A 16,166-nucleotide genomic window follows, 5' to 3' on the forward strand; every position below is an offset into this window, starting at 1 on the left:
GTATGTAACTGAAAGTTTTTGAGTCATTTGGTTCATTGTCAGGGCAACAGTTTTTCACTGCTCATCCAAAACTTCCTCATGAATATTAACAGTATAGTCGTTTGTTCTGAATTAATATGAACAATGCTGCAAATTCTATTCATATGCACCATGACAACTGTTAATTTGTTGTCTTATTGTAGCTTATTGCTTTAAAATGTTTTTTCCAGTGATTGGCTGAAAATGAGACCTGACATCTTAAAAATAAAAAATAAAAAAAACCTGGCTGGCTGCAGTCTGCCTACCTTGGTGAACAAACTACCTGATTGGCAGCTGTAGTCTTAATGCCCCGCATTATTTGCATACATGGGTCACGAGACTTCCAAGCTTTGCATAAAACAGAAAGGGACAAAGCAGTGGGAATGTTTCCTGTTTGCCTCAGAACAGGTTTGTGCTGTGGCTGAGGGAAAGGCAGTGCTAAGAAAAGGTAGGTGTGATGATTACAATAAAGTAGAATTTATTCTCTGTATGTGAATTTGTAGGGGAACACATACTGTAAACTTTGGGCACTGTTGTTAAGAAGACATATTTGACATACCTTTAGATCAGTGATTTTGACCTTTGTACTAGTTTGCAGTGATCGGGTTATGTTACACCCAAAGACATTTGTAAAGGTACATGTGAGAGTTACATACCTGCTCAGTGAGTAAGATACAAGGCTGTGTAAATTCTACTCCTCTGAACAGTTCATGTCATGTTATCATACTTTTACCTGCTATTTACTTTGTAAAATTTCCATTAGTGGTGATAGTTTAGCTGTTGGTAGTGGCTATGTTGTTAAAAGTGTGTTTTGAATCTCTTGGTTATATCTACAGTTGTTTTAGTGCCAGTTGCTGCTTACGTAACGTAAAGTGCTGTATGTGTCTCTTTAAGGTGCCATGCACTATTAAATTCCTTTAACGCTGTTTTCATTTTCACTTCCCCGGAGCCAACAGACGCTTCTCCTCTGAGACAAAATGGACTCTTTCAACGGTAGGAAAACAAAACCTTGTCAGACTCGCCGCACTCAGAAATCTGTCGAGTCTATCGAAATGTCTTTCTGTGTAAAGCACACACTTGTTTTTCTGTTGGCTCTCTTTGTCAGGACCTTGCCCTCATCAGAGTGTTCCTGTTGAGATGGATGAGAGCATGACATCCTCCAGTCTGGACTTGGTCTGGCCACCCTCTTGTAAACAGTGTAGTGGCAATGTAGAGACCAGCAAAAGGATACAGGACTATGGCTGTGAGCCACCTCAACCTAGTGAAGCACATGATGTCAGACAGAGGAGACTCCCAGAGAGCCAGGACCAGTGTGAATCCAGGGCTGCCTATTATGCTGCTCCAGAATCCAGCATTAGACCCCAAACACACCCAGGACAGATGAAACCCTTCCACCCTGCAGATTTCTGGCCTCGTGGCCCCAGAGAGCAGGCACCACTGTATGAACGGGAACATATACTTAACTACAGTAGAGGCTTTGCAGGCCCCTCAAACTGGCCCCAGGACTGCTCTATGGAGGAGGCAGAACACCTGGAAGCCCCTCTCCCACTGATGTCTGACATTAACTACACCTATTATGTTCCATCAAAATACACTGCAGCCCGTTTGCCTGTTCAGCGTAAGTGTTTAATTATTAACATGACGTCTGGTGCTAGTGTCAGGATTGAGGGAAGTGTGTATTTTTATTCTATTTTATTTTATTTTATTCCATTTTATAGTCCGGTACCAAAAGAATGCAGTTATTCCATAAGAGATTATTAGATTTGGATTGTTAGTCTTAACATACACTGAGACTAATGTATCAGTTTAACACAATGTCATCACAGAGCAGCTAGCGATGGCTTTGCGCTCTAAGTCATGTTGTATATTAATTTGTGTATACCTTGTGTTTCCTTGCTGCTGAATAGATGGGTTTCATTGTCTTAATGACCTGTTAAGCCTAAAAAGAATTTTATTTGTGTAGGTCTCAGTGGAGAATAGTGTCCCATTGCAATTAAGTAATAGCTAGTGTCGTATGTGATTCTTTACAGGTCTGGTAAGCATGACATCTGTGAAAAGTTTTGAAAGTTCCCTCCCCCTGACTTTGTCAGGTATTATATCCTCCATGTCTCTCTGCAGGCCCCAATCCAAAGCAGGGGAGTTATCACAGACATTGTGTGTGCTGCCCTCCATCAAATCTGCACTGTAATTATGGCCATTATAAGCATTACCCAGCAGATTCACACCAGAAGCCACAACACCACCAACAGTCCTGGTAGGAGGAAAATCCCTGTCCTGTTTGTCATTATGAACTAATATTTAGTTGTTAATTCATACAACACTCATGACAGATGTCATGAGTTACTCTCAGATTGTTTCTGATTGTCTCCTTTTACAGGGATCCATCCCAAAACAGGTTGCAACTTAAAGATGCTCCAAATCCTCCCCAAGAACCTGTGCCTCCGTGCATGGCACCTCCTAGAGATGTGATGCATGAGGTCAGCGTGGATTGCTCCTTCCAGGCAGGTTCAGGACCTGCCACAAGGGAGATTAGGAAGACCATCAGCCTACCTGAGGAGTGTAGTAAGTCACATCAATATCCCTGCATACAAATTTTCCTACACTTAAAGGATGTAACAGGCACAGCTAAAGATATTTCACTGACTGTTCATTGACAGGGAATGTTTTCATCACATACTCAGTGGACACAGCCAAAGATATCATTGTTTTCACCAAATTCTTGACGGATCAGGGATTCAAACCAGCTGTAAGTCTAGTCAGTTTTCCATCACCTTTACTTCTTAGTGACTGCCCATACAAACACTCACACTCTGCCTGTTTCTAAATAGATTGACATCTTTGATAATCCAATCCGAAGGATGGGCATCACCAAGTGGATGGACAGATATCTGAATGATGTAAGTTCAACCACTGAGCTTGAGCAGACAGTGAATCAATTGATAATGTAATCTTCTGCAAACTGACAGCGAGATAATATTTAACAGAAATCAGTGCTCATCATTGTGGTCATCAGCCCCAAGTACAAGGAGGATGTAGAGGGAGATGGAGATGATGACCATGGCCTGCACACTAAATACATTCACAATCAAGTAAGCACTCACACAACTACGGATACAGCTGTCAACTGTTTGCTTGCAATACTACCCTCATGTGGTAAGATTATGTCAGTGAACTCCCTCCTCCCACATGCCAGTGGGAGAGGAGAATGAGGAAATGGCCCTTTGGACTTAAAAACAGGATATCTCATTTCTCAGTTCTGCCCAGTCTCCCTGACACTCACAGTCCCACAGTGTTGGTGTTAGCTGGCTTGGAAGGCTGTCACAGCTCAATGCTGCTCAGTGCAATCACGTCTCTCCAGAAAATCACTTGTTTATTGTCAAACAACACTTCAAATGTAAAAATGAAGAAGCCATTTGATTACTGTTATCCAAAGGGAAAATGAATTTCATTTACACAGCTATGTCTGTCCAGTATTCATTGTGTTTTTCAGACTACACAGAAAGCTTCAGGTAGCTCTATGGCAGGTTCCACCAACACTTTAGCACAGAGTAAGAATGATACATAGATAAACTCTAATGATTTTATCTACACAAAGATAAAGAAAGCAGTGCGTTGATTTTTAGCCTGTGTTAATAAGTGTGCTTAAGGTAAGATTGTGGAGTACTGATTAACCTCTTTTCCCATTGGCACAGATCCAAAATGAGTTCATCCAACAAGGCTGCCTGAACTTCAGACTGGTACCTGTACTGTTTCCTAATGCAACTAAGGTAAGTTCATGAAAACTGCACTTCCTATATCTCAGACCTTTCAACTCCCAGTCTTCACTCAGCTCCCTTTTCCAAATGAAAATCGCCTTTTTTTTTTTTCTTTCCTTTTTTGTGATTTGGGTGAATTGCAACTTTAATGTCAGTAATTCTGTGTTCTTTGCCACCTCTCATTTTAGACCACTTATCACTAACCCGTACAGTGTTGGTTCAGTTTCAGGCTCCTGGTATTGTCCATGCTGGCTCATGGTCACACTATGTGGCTTTGAGACACTTGCATGGAATAGGGTCATCATTACTATTATTAGTACCACCTGCACTTTTCTGCTATGAAAAGTAAAAATGGCTGCTCTGAAAAATGCATATCTACTACAGTTCTTAGGCTTTGATGCATACAGTAGCAATGGCTAAGACTCATGGGAGATTAAGTTGTTGAACACTAATATTTGTTAAAATGATGAGAGACATGAAAGAATAATAATCAAACTGTTTTTATTGATTTTTCATAATTATACAACACAATCAGACGAAGACATTAAGACTCCTACAATAACAAAACAGGTCATACTAATACCAGACATCAGACCACCACCAGTGTGGCCCAGACACTCTTGGGAAAAGAAAAAAAAAAACTGAATAAATAAGAAGCTGGGAAGGGGGGGTCTACCAGCTGCCAACTATATTAGAGCAGATGAGAACTCATGTTCAAAATAAGAAATAAAAGGTTGCCAGACCTTACAATACCTCTTAGTGTTGCCCTGCAAAGTAAATCTAAGATGCTCTAATTTAAGGTGTGCCATCACCTCCTCTACTCATTGTTTATGAGATGGCAGCTTCGCTTTTATCCAGTTACATAAATCAGTCTCCTGGCCAACAATGAAGAAAATGCTATCGCTTTCCTTTGAGTAACTGTTAGTTGTACTTCCCTGGTGTCACTCCAAGATGGCTGCCAGGGACCGGGCTCTATATCCTTATTATAGATTGATGAGAAGGTTCTAAAATTTGACCAGAACTCTTTCAGCTAGGCAAGACCAGAACATATGACATATGATGCTGCACCTGTTACATCTTGGCAGTCGGTCAGCCTCTGATAAATTCTTGCCAGTTTGTCCTTGATAAATGAAGTCTGTGTAACACTTAATTGTATCAACCGTGTCTAACACATACAGTAGAAGAGTGTATCAGTTCCACTGCCAGGTCAGGTATATCCAACTCTAACTCTTCCTCCCATTTCCTTTTTATGTAGTCAAGGGATGGGGAGGCCGCCCTCTGGATATTTACATAGAGCATGGAAACCATCCCTTTAAGAGTCCATTCATGTCCAGTAGTCCATCTATCCACCCACTTTGTGGCAACTCGAGGGATGAGGAGAATATCTTTTTCACAAAATCTCGAACCTGAAAGTATCTGAAATAATTGGTTTTTGAGGGAATTCCATACTCCTTCTCTAACTGAGCAGCAGACATGAACACACCATCTTTAAAAAGGTTTTTGACACATTCCACCCCAGCTCTGCACCATTCCGTAAACACTGTTCCTCCAAGGGCCGGGGAAAACAAATGGTTGCCATAAACAGGAGCTGATAGGTAGGGCACTTTTATTTCTAAAATGTGTTCTGAATTGGGCCCATATCTTGATAGAGTCATGTACAACAGGGTTGTTTGTATGAAGGTGTTTGCTTAAGGGCAGAGGGGCACAGACCAGAGAAAATAGAGATGAGAGACCATGAAAGAAAACCTCTCTGGGAAAACATATTGAGAATCAGAGGTCAGTGGAGCAGAAGCTAACATAGGTGTTTTATAATTTTTTTTCCACCCCCATGGCATATTTTTCCATATTTCATTTTCTGAGAGTGGTCATGCAATGGACTGGTGATCTGTCCAGGGTGTACCCCACCTCTCACCCAGTGTCTGGGTCTGGGATTGGCTCCAGCTCTGTAAACCTTAAGGATAAGTGGTGCAAAATGAATGAATATTCTGAGACTGAAAAAGAAGCAACATCAGTGAATTTTTACACTATCAAACACATTCTGTGAAAAATCCTGCATTCAGAAGTACATGTTATTTATGTTTTTGTTTTCTATGGGCATATATATTGGAGCAGCTGTGGCTCAGGAGGTAGAGAGGTTGCCCACCAATCAGAAGGTCGGTGGTTTGATTCCCGGCTTCTCCAGTCCGCATGCCAAAGTATCCCTGGGCAAGATACTGAACCTGAAATTGCCCTTGATGTGCCATCGGTGTATGAATGTGTGCATTAGAGAGCACTTACTTAATGTATAAAGTAAGTGCTGTATGAATGTAGTGTGAAATGCTTTGAGTGGTTGATCTGACTAGAAAAGCGCTATATAAATACAGACCATATTCTATTGGCATATTGCTGTTTTAGAAGGGTTTGTTTTAGAAGGGTTCTACAGACTGTAAATAATGTAGACTTTGTTGGTACAAGATTTTTATAATAGAACAACCCCAAATCCAGTGTGACTGGACAAGACCAAACATCAGCACTGAGCTGGGAGAAATTCTGGGCTGTGGGTTAACTATTTTGCATGTTAAGAATCAGGAAGAGCAACTTCAAAATTAAGGATTTGAGTAAATTTTACTGCAGCTGAAGCTCATATACAGAGTTGCAGGACACTGACTTTACCCACTAACTGTGTGTCACAGAGACATGTCCCCAACTGGCTCCAGAGCACCAGGATCTACCGCTGGCCCCAGGACACGCAGGACCTGCTGCTGCGCCTGCTCAGAGAGGAGCGCTACATTATGCCACAGCGGGGGTCGGACCTCACCCTCACTGTTCGTCCCCTCTGACAGACATTCATTTCAACAGCCTTTCCAATCTCACATCATTCTCTGAATACCACTCAGTCTTCACTACAGAGCCTGGAGTTTGCCACAGCAATATTTATAGACTTTAACAGTTACAGTGGAGTCATAAAATGTATTTAATAATGTTAAAACTGGCCACTCAGACTCTCTGATAGTCTGATTGTTCAGCTGTTTCATATTGGTAGTAGTTGTACTTTGTGGGTTGAACACATTTTAAACTTAAATAATAATTAATTAATTTCTTGGCATCAGAATGCCCTGTAAACACATCACATGCCAGTGGGAGAGGAGAATGAGGAAATGGCCCTTTGGACTTAAAAACAGGATATCTCATTTCTCAGTTCTGCCCAGTCTCCCTGACACTCACAGTCCCACAGTGTTGGTGTTAGCTGGCTTGGAAGGCTGTCACAGCTCAATGCTGCTCAGTGCAATCAAGTCTCTCCAGAAAATCACTTGTTTATTGTCAAACAACACTTCAAATGTAAAAATGAAGAGGCTGTTTGCTTACTGTTATCCAAAGAGAAAACACAACACCTGGCATACTATTACATTATAAAGCTGATATGGCAAACAGGTTATCAAATGAGTGCCTATTTACACATCCAGCCAACAAGGAGCAAAATTAGCATTAATGAGTCACGTTTCTGACCACCTGATCATTGAATGTTTGGTGAATGTTTTGTATTTTGTCATTTTGTTTTGAATTTTTTTAACTTTCAGTTTGATTATATACCATTTGCAAATGTATTTAATCAAGTCATGACTACTTCTTCAGATTCATCAAATTATTAAAAGACTTAATAAAACACTGCCAAAGCCTATAACTGCTCCAGTGTCATACTCCCAAGTATACCATCTGTGTATTTCGTGGTAAAGCGTATGGTTAACCAAAAGGTGGCAGTATGTCACACATAATGAAAACACTCTCAGCCTTTGAGACCTTTTCATGGCAACAACTCTAATACTCTTACATTTCTGATGTTATATTGTGATGTATTACTTTGGACTAAACTTACTGTTTTAACTAAGTGATGTGGGCATCTGAGCGATGATTTTCATCTTGACTGTGGTTAAAGAAGGATGGGTTTCCAAGGGTCATGAGAACAACATTGTGATAAAGGATGTGTAGATGGGGCATGGGGGCATCTGAGAACAGAAACATCCTGTCCATATGCTGCACACCGACTCCCTGATAAGCCGGCGTTGTGTAGGACACCACTAACAGCTAAGTCTGAACTTCATAATTTGTGCTGTCAGTGTGGACAGACTAGTTCAATCTGTTTACCAAACCTGAAAAAAAAAAAAAGATTTACTCACATCAGTGTGTGTGAAGGGAACTGTGGTGATGTCCAGGCTTTTATCAGCTCCAGCATGAGGGTGATTTATGTAAACACAAGCCCTGCCAGCACCAATAAATCCAGTGTTTGTTATTGTTCCAGGACTTACGTGCCACTCAACTTATTTCCTTATCTGGTCTGTCTAAAGCAACCAGACACAGATATTTCCCCAACAAGGTCTGGATACCCTATCCATCTTCTCTGCAGCACCCTCCCTGTACTGGCTCATTTAATGATTTTTACCCTGCTTCTACACTATATTCATGATAACATGCTATTAAAGTGGCCTATAAACATCCTTGATGTATAACTAATGAGTGGTGCTCTTGACCTGTTATACCCTGCTTTTTTGTTTTTCCATTTCTATTTTTAAATTCTATGTCCAGGGTTCATGGGACACATTGACACAGGCAGCTGTGAGGGTTGAACCTGTGATGTCTGAATAAAAAGATGCTCAGTCTAACAGTCAGGTCAGCTGCAGGGGAAATATGGAGAATCAGACTGATGTTCTACCTCTGTCTCTATCAAATCGCATGAGGTTGACTTGATGACTTGAATTTTTGGTGATGGTGTTCCTTTAAGCCACATTCTTTTTTTCATTCATTTCCATCACCATGACAGAGAGGAACACACCCCTAAAAGCAAATGGGTTTTCATGATGGGAGTGAATAGAACATGGCACTTCACCAGGCCCTGCTCCCACTGGGGCCATCCATACTAAAAATCTATGCACTCAGTGTACTGTAAGGCACTTTAGATAAAAGCTCCACCAAACACTGCATTACATTTGGCTTATATAATATTTCTGGATCAGTCTGATGTTAAATGTGTCCCTCATACATGCACATAGACCTTGTACTTGCTGCTGGCAAATGTAAGCAGATGCCTGCTGATTGGTTCATTAAGAGGGCCAGGCTCTCACTCAAGGTCAGCACACACTACAGCAGACAGAGGCTCCATCTCCATCGAGATTAAAATGCTAATGAAACATTTTTCATCATCGGGGAGTCATTGACGACAATGTCCCTGGTATGAACTGGACCGAACCAGCTGTTTGGAGAGGGTTATGGCTCTTTCAGTGGAGAGGAAAAAGCAGTGAGCTCAGCACATCCACCACTGATGCCTGCTACGTATAGGCCATTACAGGAAACTGACTGGAATACCAAATGGCCCTGAAGATGTGTAGGGGGCAGAAAGATATCAGACACATCACCTGGCAAACACTTGTAGGTGGTCCTGTAAATTCACTGAAAAAATATATACATTTACATTTCTAAAAGCCAAAAAAGCCAAGATTGTGGTTATATTTGGGAGACATTTTTGTTTCATCTTTGGCTGTAAAAAAAAACTGTGAATTCAGTGAGTCAATTTCTATATTGATTTAACTGTTAAATTCTGTTTTATGTCACTATATATTCCTACATTTTGCTCTAAATGCCTTTTCAAAACAGTCATGTTTTAGTATACTGACTATAAACATTTACCAATACCAGAATCATTCTTAATAAACTCACCACATGTAATTTATTTATGGCATTATTTAATGTAAATGGATGGATGTTTGACAGATGTTTACATGTGTGGTATGTTTTTTAGTTTAATGTATTCTAAGCTAATGTATCAGCAAACCCCTCACAAACGTCTAATGAGGAAAATGATGCTTTCCAGCTCTTTGATGTGGATCTGATCCTTGTTTTGATGCTGCAATGGCAAATGAGGTAAAAGGTTGTCAAGCATAACTGAATGTTCCATAGTCCTATTTCCAGTTCCTAAACTGAAATGCATTCAGTTATAAAATAAGAGCCCTCCAAAGGTATCAGTTTGAAATTGTGGGTTGTGTTGCAGCATTGGTTGAGGTTGGCTTCAAGTGCTGTCTGTACTCTTATCATTGAAGAATACACCCACATACCCACATAAAATAAAGGTGTGACATACAGTATATCTCCCACCACTTGTTTTTAAATTAGCAATATTAATTATGATTACAAAGTATTTTAGACTTTTAGTGAAATTTGATGGTAATACTAAGATCGTATTACACAAGTGGTATGTTAGGTATGAGCTTAAGCTTCATGTGCTGGTTTAAACTGATATTAAGTGTAACTAACAATAACTAACAACAATAATTGGGCTCTGAGTGAGGTTTAATGGACACTTCTGTCAATAGGAGGGGTGTCCTGGTCTTCTCTAACCCACTTTCCATGTTGTAAAAGATGACTGAATATGGCATTTGTTTCGATACCTGCTCATGTGACATATGACCTTAACACTTTGTACTTTTCTGGAACACATAATGCGCTAATATTCATATATTTTAATAGCATGTTTGTTCTAACAAATTCCAAAGCTCTTTTCTCTAAAAAAGATCCCACCGTTTTTTTCTCATGTGCCCAGCAGGCTGCCTCAAATTCAGATCAAACTGTTCAAATCCTCTTTCATCAGTCAAATATATGACACAAGAGGAGAGATTTCAGTGTCATCTAAGCATTTAGAAAATGATGGCTAAATGTCCCAAATGTACATCTAATGTATCATGGTTGGATAAGAGACTGGTTTCAAGAACTTTGCAGGTATTACCTGTGGTGGAAGAACAATGGCATGAATCCTTTCCTCAGTGGAAACTGATTGAGATTAATTTTGGCCCAGTCCAAAGCAAAGTCTAGCCATTATTTTGATGCACAGCTGAAGCCCTGAGGGTTTTTTAATTCAAGTCTGTATGTTCTCATATATGAGCTCAACCAAACAAATTACCGTTAATCACTGTATGTTGAAATGACAATAAAGTATTGAATCTAAAACTTTACTCTTGGACGGACCAATATGGCCGTTTTACTGTTCAGATTTTTGGGCTAATATTTTGAAAATAGCACACAGGACATTCACAGATTTCTCTGGTGCAGAGGCCTGTACTATGAAGCGAGGTTACTGGCTTATCAGGGTAACTTCAGGATTAACCCTCCTTTAAATGGGGGTGGGGGGGTTATTGTCCTGAAAGACAATATAATACGACAGGCTGTTGTAAGTGTAGACTACAGACCAACACATGCAGCATTAATGATGGAAATATGAATGTGTAGCTCTTTATAGAATGTTTGTATTGATCCAGGTTCAGTTTCCACTGAGGCTGAAATACTGTTAACATGAAGTTCATACTGAACACAACAGCATTACATTCATACATATACAGCCTGAGTGTTCCAGGCCAGAACATCATTAACAGTAACAGCTCATTCTCCAGACATGTGACCCACGTGTTGTCTGTAATCCAAGTATCCGAATATTTTCCGTGTCCTTACATCTCATATTACAGATTAAGAACCCAGAGAACATGTGACACGTCTCCCTGTCTTTGTTGACAGCTGTGTCCTTAGAGTCTCTTTAAATTCTTCGTAAACCGACAGAATTAACGTGCGCTCTTCAACTGAGAGATTTTATGCAGTCCGTTTTATGCACGCGCACTAACTCCGATTAAGTTAACACCGACTCAGTTTACCGACATCTGAACCACCGTCGTAGTACCGTTTAACACCAGCTCGAGACAGTCGCGAGTTTGTCAACCCAGACTTTCCTTGGTAACCCCGAGTTAAATCAGAGTAGGTTAAACTCCATTCGTGGTACAGGCCTCAGGTGTGATCCTTCAAAAATAAATCACTCTGGTGCTTTGTCATCAACGCGCTCATGAGTCTTTAGCGCTGCTTTTATTCTGAAAGTCGCAGCCGGACGTACTAAACGTGTGTATTCTGACTAACTTGTAGTCTGTCATAGGTTAGCTAACGTGGGCTAGCCTGTTATGGAAGAAGAGGGAGCACAGCTAAGGGGCTGTCTGATAAAACGGGACTGGCTGGGACTAGTTCTGGGACGTGATTTGGAAAGATAACGCTGCATACCGGAAGCCTGGGTAACGTCTTCCTGACTGAAAACAAAAACAGCATAGAGAGTGCTAAAATTACGGGGCAGCTCATAGACTGTGTAACCACAATTACAAGTACAACATGGATCCGGCAGCTACGGAGCGTCGGACAATTACCCGCCGCCGTCGAGTTTAGGTCTCCGCAGTTGAACGTCCAACTGCGGCGGCACCTCCGGGTGCGCTAAAGCCACGGGGATCTTTGTTCGCGTTTTTATGGGACTCAGCCGGGCTTCCCCGCCGCTTTGTCGTTCTTTTACCCCCAGTGACAGCACTCCCCTCGGTTGGTATCGACTGGCCGCCAAGAGCCCCGCATCTTATGGACTCCTAACAGTAGTTTCTTGAATTTTCTGTCGGTCGGTCCCTCTCTGACGGACGCGGTAGTCATGTTTGCCGTGCGCATCGTCACCGCCGACTACTATCTGGCTAGACCCATTAAAGACCTGGATGTCTGTTATTCTGAATTCAGGGAGAGCGACGTGAAGAAAGTGCCAGTGGTGCGAATATTTGGAGCAACACCCGCAGGTTAGTTAACTCTTCTGTTTATTTTGGTGTCTGTCTTTATCGTTGAAGGTAACGGTGGCTGCCTTTCTTGGACCGCACCACGCTGCATGTTACGTGGTTGTAGCTGCTATTTGAACACGCGCGCACACAAACAACATCCGCACTGTACTGTAAGAAGGAAATATTACGGGTGTAGCATGCAAAATTACGACAGTGAGATGATTAGGGTGTTGACACACTGTGCGCGGCGTGCACCGCTGTTGCTTCACATACGGGCTGCCTGCAGCGGTGGGAGACCTCCTCTGCTTCCCCTCCTCACACGGCTTGGCTTTGTTTTCGCTCCCTCGCTCCATCATGTCATGGTGGTGGCGGACACCGTTGGCTCCAAGGGCTCGACTCATGCCTCTGCCTGCCACATGTGGCATTCAGGGACAGCTTGCATACTTCCCATAATAGTGGTTTTATTGTGCTTTTAGCAACCTGTGGAGTGGTAACAGGCTAGATAACAAAATGCTGCCGCCTCTTTGAGCTTTCTTCCATTTTTGTAGCTTAATATAAGAAAAAAGAGAGAACAATGAAAGGAAACTTTCTTCATCACTGTAGTGAGATTTTGTGATTGGAGCAATGTCAGCAGCCAAAGAAATAATATATCAGGAGCAGAGAATGAGAATGTGCTCTTTAGAGTGCAGTGTAGGCAGGAGCCTTCGTGACAGTAGGAAATAAGAATGGGGGAGTCATGATGCCACATACTCTTACATTGTGTAAGAATGAAATTCACAGTGCATATTGACATTACTGACAAGACCCTGCTATCATTAAATTGGTACACACGTACACACTGTACAGAAGAGAGGTTAAGATTTACAGCTGAGCTTTGGCACATCCCCTGCTCTCTAATAAAGCCATTACAGCCTAGCACTCTGGGTACCTTAATCCCCATGCTACAAAACAATAGAATCATTTCCTGCACAATGGCACGGCATTAGCATCCCAGCCAAATCCTCTTGTGATTTTCACAACCTCTCTTCAACCCCATTTGACAGTGAAAACACTGACTTTGTTTTATATATTAAGCAGGGTTCGTTTCCAGTGGGGAAAAAAAATGGCAGTCAAACTTGTTCCCCATACTGTGTCAGTGCTCCTTGGCAGGGTAACCTGGAGCACCCAGTAGGACGCACCTCAGTGAGGATTAAAGGCTTTAGAGAAATGAAGGACAGTGGGTCCAGGGTTAGGGTGTCAGGTCTACTTTGGTTCTGTTATAAACCTGCAAGTTGCATGCAGTTGTGCTGATGTGAGGAGGCTGCACACACATACACTGCAGCAGAGGCAGTCTGGGTAGTTTTTCTGTTGAATGTATGTTGAGCAGCAGTTCATCAACACTGATCAATTCAGTTCAACACTTCAAGCAGGAAAACCCAATTGACATAGCATTGCTGTTTGGCTTAGAGTTGCCTTGTATACTGATATACTGAAAATTCATATCATGATGCAAGACAGGAAGTGCTTGGGATTTTGGTGAGCATCATAATAAGACAAGTATAATGGCATGTCATGGCTTAAACGTTTTCTTCCTTTTTCTGGCCCGGTGTTAAAGGCTGAGCTTAGTGGTGCATTTTCTTCAATTTGTTAGACAGCTCCTCTTGAGTTAATCAACAATGTTTGGCCTTGAGGTGAAATGTAAGTCGACAGTCAATTAATCATTTAATTTATCGGCAGAAAAGTGATTAATCATGTAAGTATTTTGTCAAGCAAAAATGCCATTTGCTGGTTTCAGTCTTAAATGTGAGGATTTGCTGCTTTTCTTTGTTATAGTGATGGTAATTTGAATATCTTTACTGTCTGTTTTCAAGCATCACCTTAGGCTGTAAGAAATTATAATGGCCGGCCAAGGAGGTGGCAGGAAGTCCGGTTAATGTCCAGTCTGACTGATTTGGACATTTGTGTTTGCACATACAGCTCAGCTGGGTAATGTCTAAAGATAACTGGTTGCCCTGTAAGTAGATTTATATGCATCTAGCAAAATAGCTAATCCAGGGGTTATATTCAGGATTTACCTTTTAGACTGATTTTTATTTTATTTTATATTTTTTTTAGACTTTGAGACAAGCATTTGAAATTATTCATGTAAGATAATCTTGAAGATGCCTGATATTTGCCCACATATACCTAGTTTTGGTAGTTGTTGCCCAGATCTCTTCAACAGTACACAGTTAGCATGACCTATAGTCATAGAAATGGAACAATCATGGGAAAAATAGCAGAATTTGTCTTTAATGAGAATTGACTTAACCTGAATTTCCTTGTGTATAAATCTGCTGTTTCTCACTAAATGATTTTGCCATGTTACACAGCCAGTAGTTTCCACACAAAACTTCAGTTTCATGTATGTGTCCAGGTAAGCCCTTCACGTGTGTCAGTAAGTACAATACAAGGACCTTGGAAGAAGCTCACCCACATGGAATGCAGCCATTGTTAATGTTACTTATTACCTCTGCTACTTCTAGCCACCTTCCCAATATAATGTGAATTTTTCTGCTGTTAAAAGTGTTTACAGCAACAAAGACATATACAGAGGAAATGGAACTGGAATGAACTGCCACAGGTGTGATAATTGTCATAACAATGGTCTTTTTTTGAAACCTGTCTAAATTCCTACCCACTGATCCTGTCTGATAGGAGTATTAAAATCTTTGACTGACTGAATTCTTACTCAAATATGTAGCCATACACAGTAGTTTGCATTGTTTCTCTGTTGTGTGTGTGGGGTATGAATGAGACTGTGTTGTTTTACTTTACAGTATTGACAAAATAGCCTGTCTGTAGTTTGTGTGCTGTGGTGGAAGCCTGTAGATTTGCACAGTTTGCACTCTTTTTTTTTGCTCAGTTTACGTATCACTTGTGGCGAGAGTCAGAGTCGGCTCTGTGTTTCCAGAAATAAAATTACATCACCATCTGGAACACATTGAAGCAGGCAGTGATCTCTTTCTTTCTCTGTTTCTCTGTTGCTCAGAATCAGGCCACACCTACCCATAAAGAGTTACTTTTTAGCATTTCCTCTAGCCTTCATAGCAATTTGTATTGTCTGGCCTGAAGGGAGGAGTTCATGAGCAGCTTTGCTAAAAGTGTGTCGACTTTTATCTTATCATTGTGTTTACCCTGTTGTAAGCGGTCAGCGGTGCATCTGCACATGCACCATGTGGCTCTGGACACTACCCCAGGCCTCACATTCCCTGTCCTTTCCTGACCTAAGGCATGCACACTCCCACCAATCAGCCCTTTGTAATTCGATGCCACGCTTCCTGCTTTTTCCCCTCCCTTTTCTTTGTTAACATTCAGTGCCTGGCCTGCCCCTTTTGCACTCATCCTGTATGTGCATGCCCGTCTCTGAAGTAGCTCATTTCCAGTTCTATATTGATATTGAAGTACTCCCCTGGAGTAGCTTTGTATGATTTACAGTTTCAAAAAGTTATTACTTATGTATGTCAAACTGCCTGTTATGCAGCCTCTCAGTTGAGCCCCTGACTGAAATAGGCAGTATCAGCTCAGTCCTCCTGAAGAAGCCTTCTCAAGAGCCCACTTTCTTGTGATTGGCCACATTTCCAGAAGCCTGCCAAGGGGCAGCACATCCCGTGCTTGTAAGCACTGCCTCATCCTCTTAATGGTGTGAAAGCACTGAAAGTCAACTGTTAAACTATGTAACCAGTAAATAAAAAAAGTAAATCTTCTAAAATCCACCCATACACATCCAAGCCCAGATCATGTGGAACATGCACTGAAATTCTTACTTAAGTGGAAAACAACTGCTGTC

The 16,166-nt window shown here is 41.4% G+C and overlaps 2 protein-coding genes across 3 annotated transcripts in view; both read left to right on the forward strand.

The window, feature by feature from the left end:
* The first annotated feature begins 372 nt into the window (after positions 1-372).
* traf3ip2a (TRAF3 interacting protein 2a) lies at positions 373-7,421 on the forward strand. Of its 2 annotated transcripts, XM_018699723.2 has the most exons (10): positions 373-466; positions 968-1,011; positions 1,124-1,636; positions 2,137-2,272; positions 2,396-2,580; positions 2,676-2,764; positions 2,847-2,915; positions 3,003-3,107; positions 3,711-3,785; positions 6,446-7,421. In XM_018699723.2, exons 2-10 carry the CDS (start codon positions 996-998, stop codon positions 6,590-6,592), a joined length of 1,335 nt encoding a protein of 444 aa, XP_018555239.1. In that variant the 5' UTR covers positions 373-466; positions 968-995; the 3' UTR covers positions 6,593-7,421. The 2 variants fall into 2 exon arrangements, with proteins under 2 accessions (XP_018555239.1, XP_018555240.1); XM_018699724.2 differs by lacking the exons at positions 373-466; positions 968-1,011 and having other exon boundaries at positions 1,452-1,636; positions 2,109-2,272.
* A 4,268-nt stretch (positions 7,422-11,689) lies between these two features.
* Positions 11,690-16,166, forward strand: part of rev3l (REV3 like, DNA directed polymerase zeta catalytic subunit) — a 65,711-nt gene continuing 61,234 nt past the window's right edge. Inside the window, 1 exon segment of the mRNA XM_051072055.1 lies at positions 11,690-12,379. Within this exon segment, the coding sequence (XP_050928012.1) occupies positions 12,241-12,379 (139 nt within the window). The 5' untranslated portion in view covers positions 11,690-12,240.

Source organism: Lates calcarifer, linkage group LG7_1 (assembly GCF_001640805.2).
Source record: "Lates calcarifer isolate ASB-BC8 linkage group LG7_1, TLL_Latcal_v3, whole genome shotgun sequence".
In the NCBI taxonomy this organism is placed as follows: Eukaryota; Metazoa; Chordata; class Actinopteri; family Centropomidae; genus Lates; species Lates calcarifer.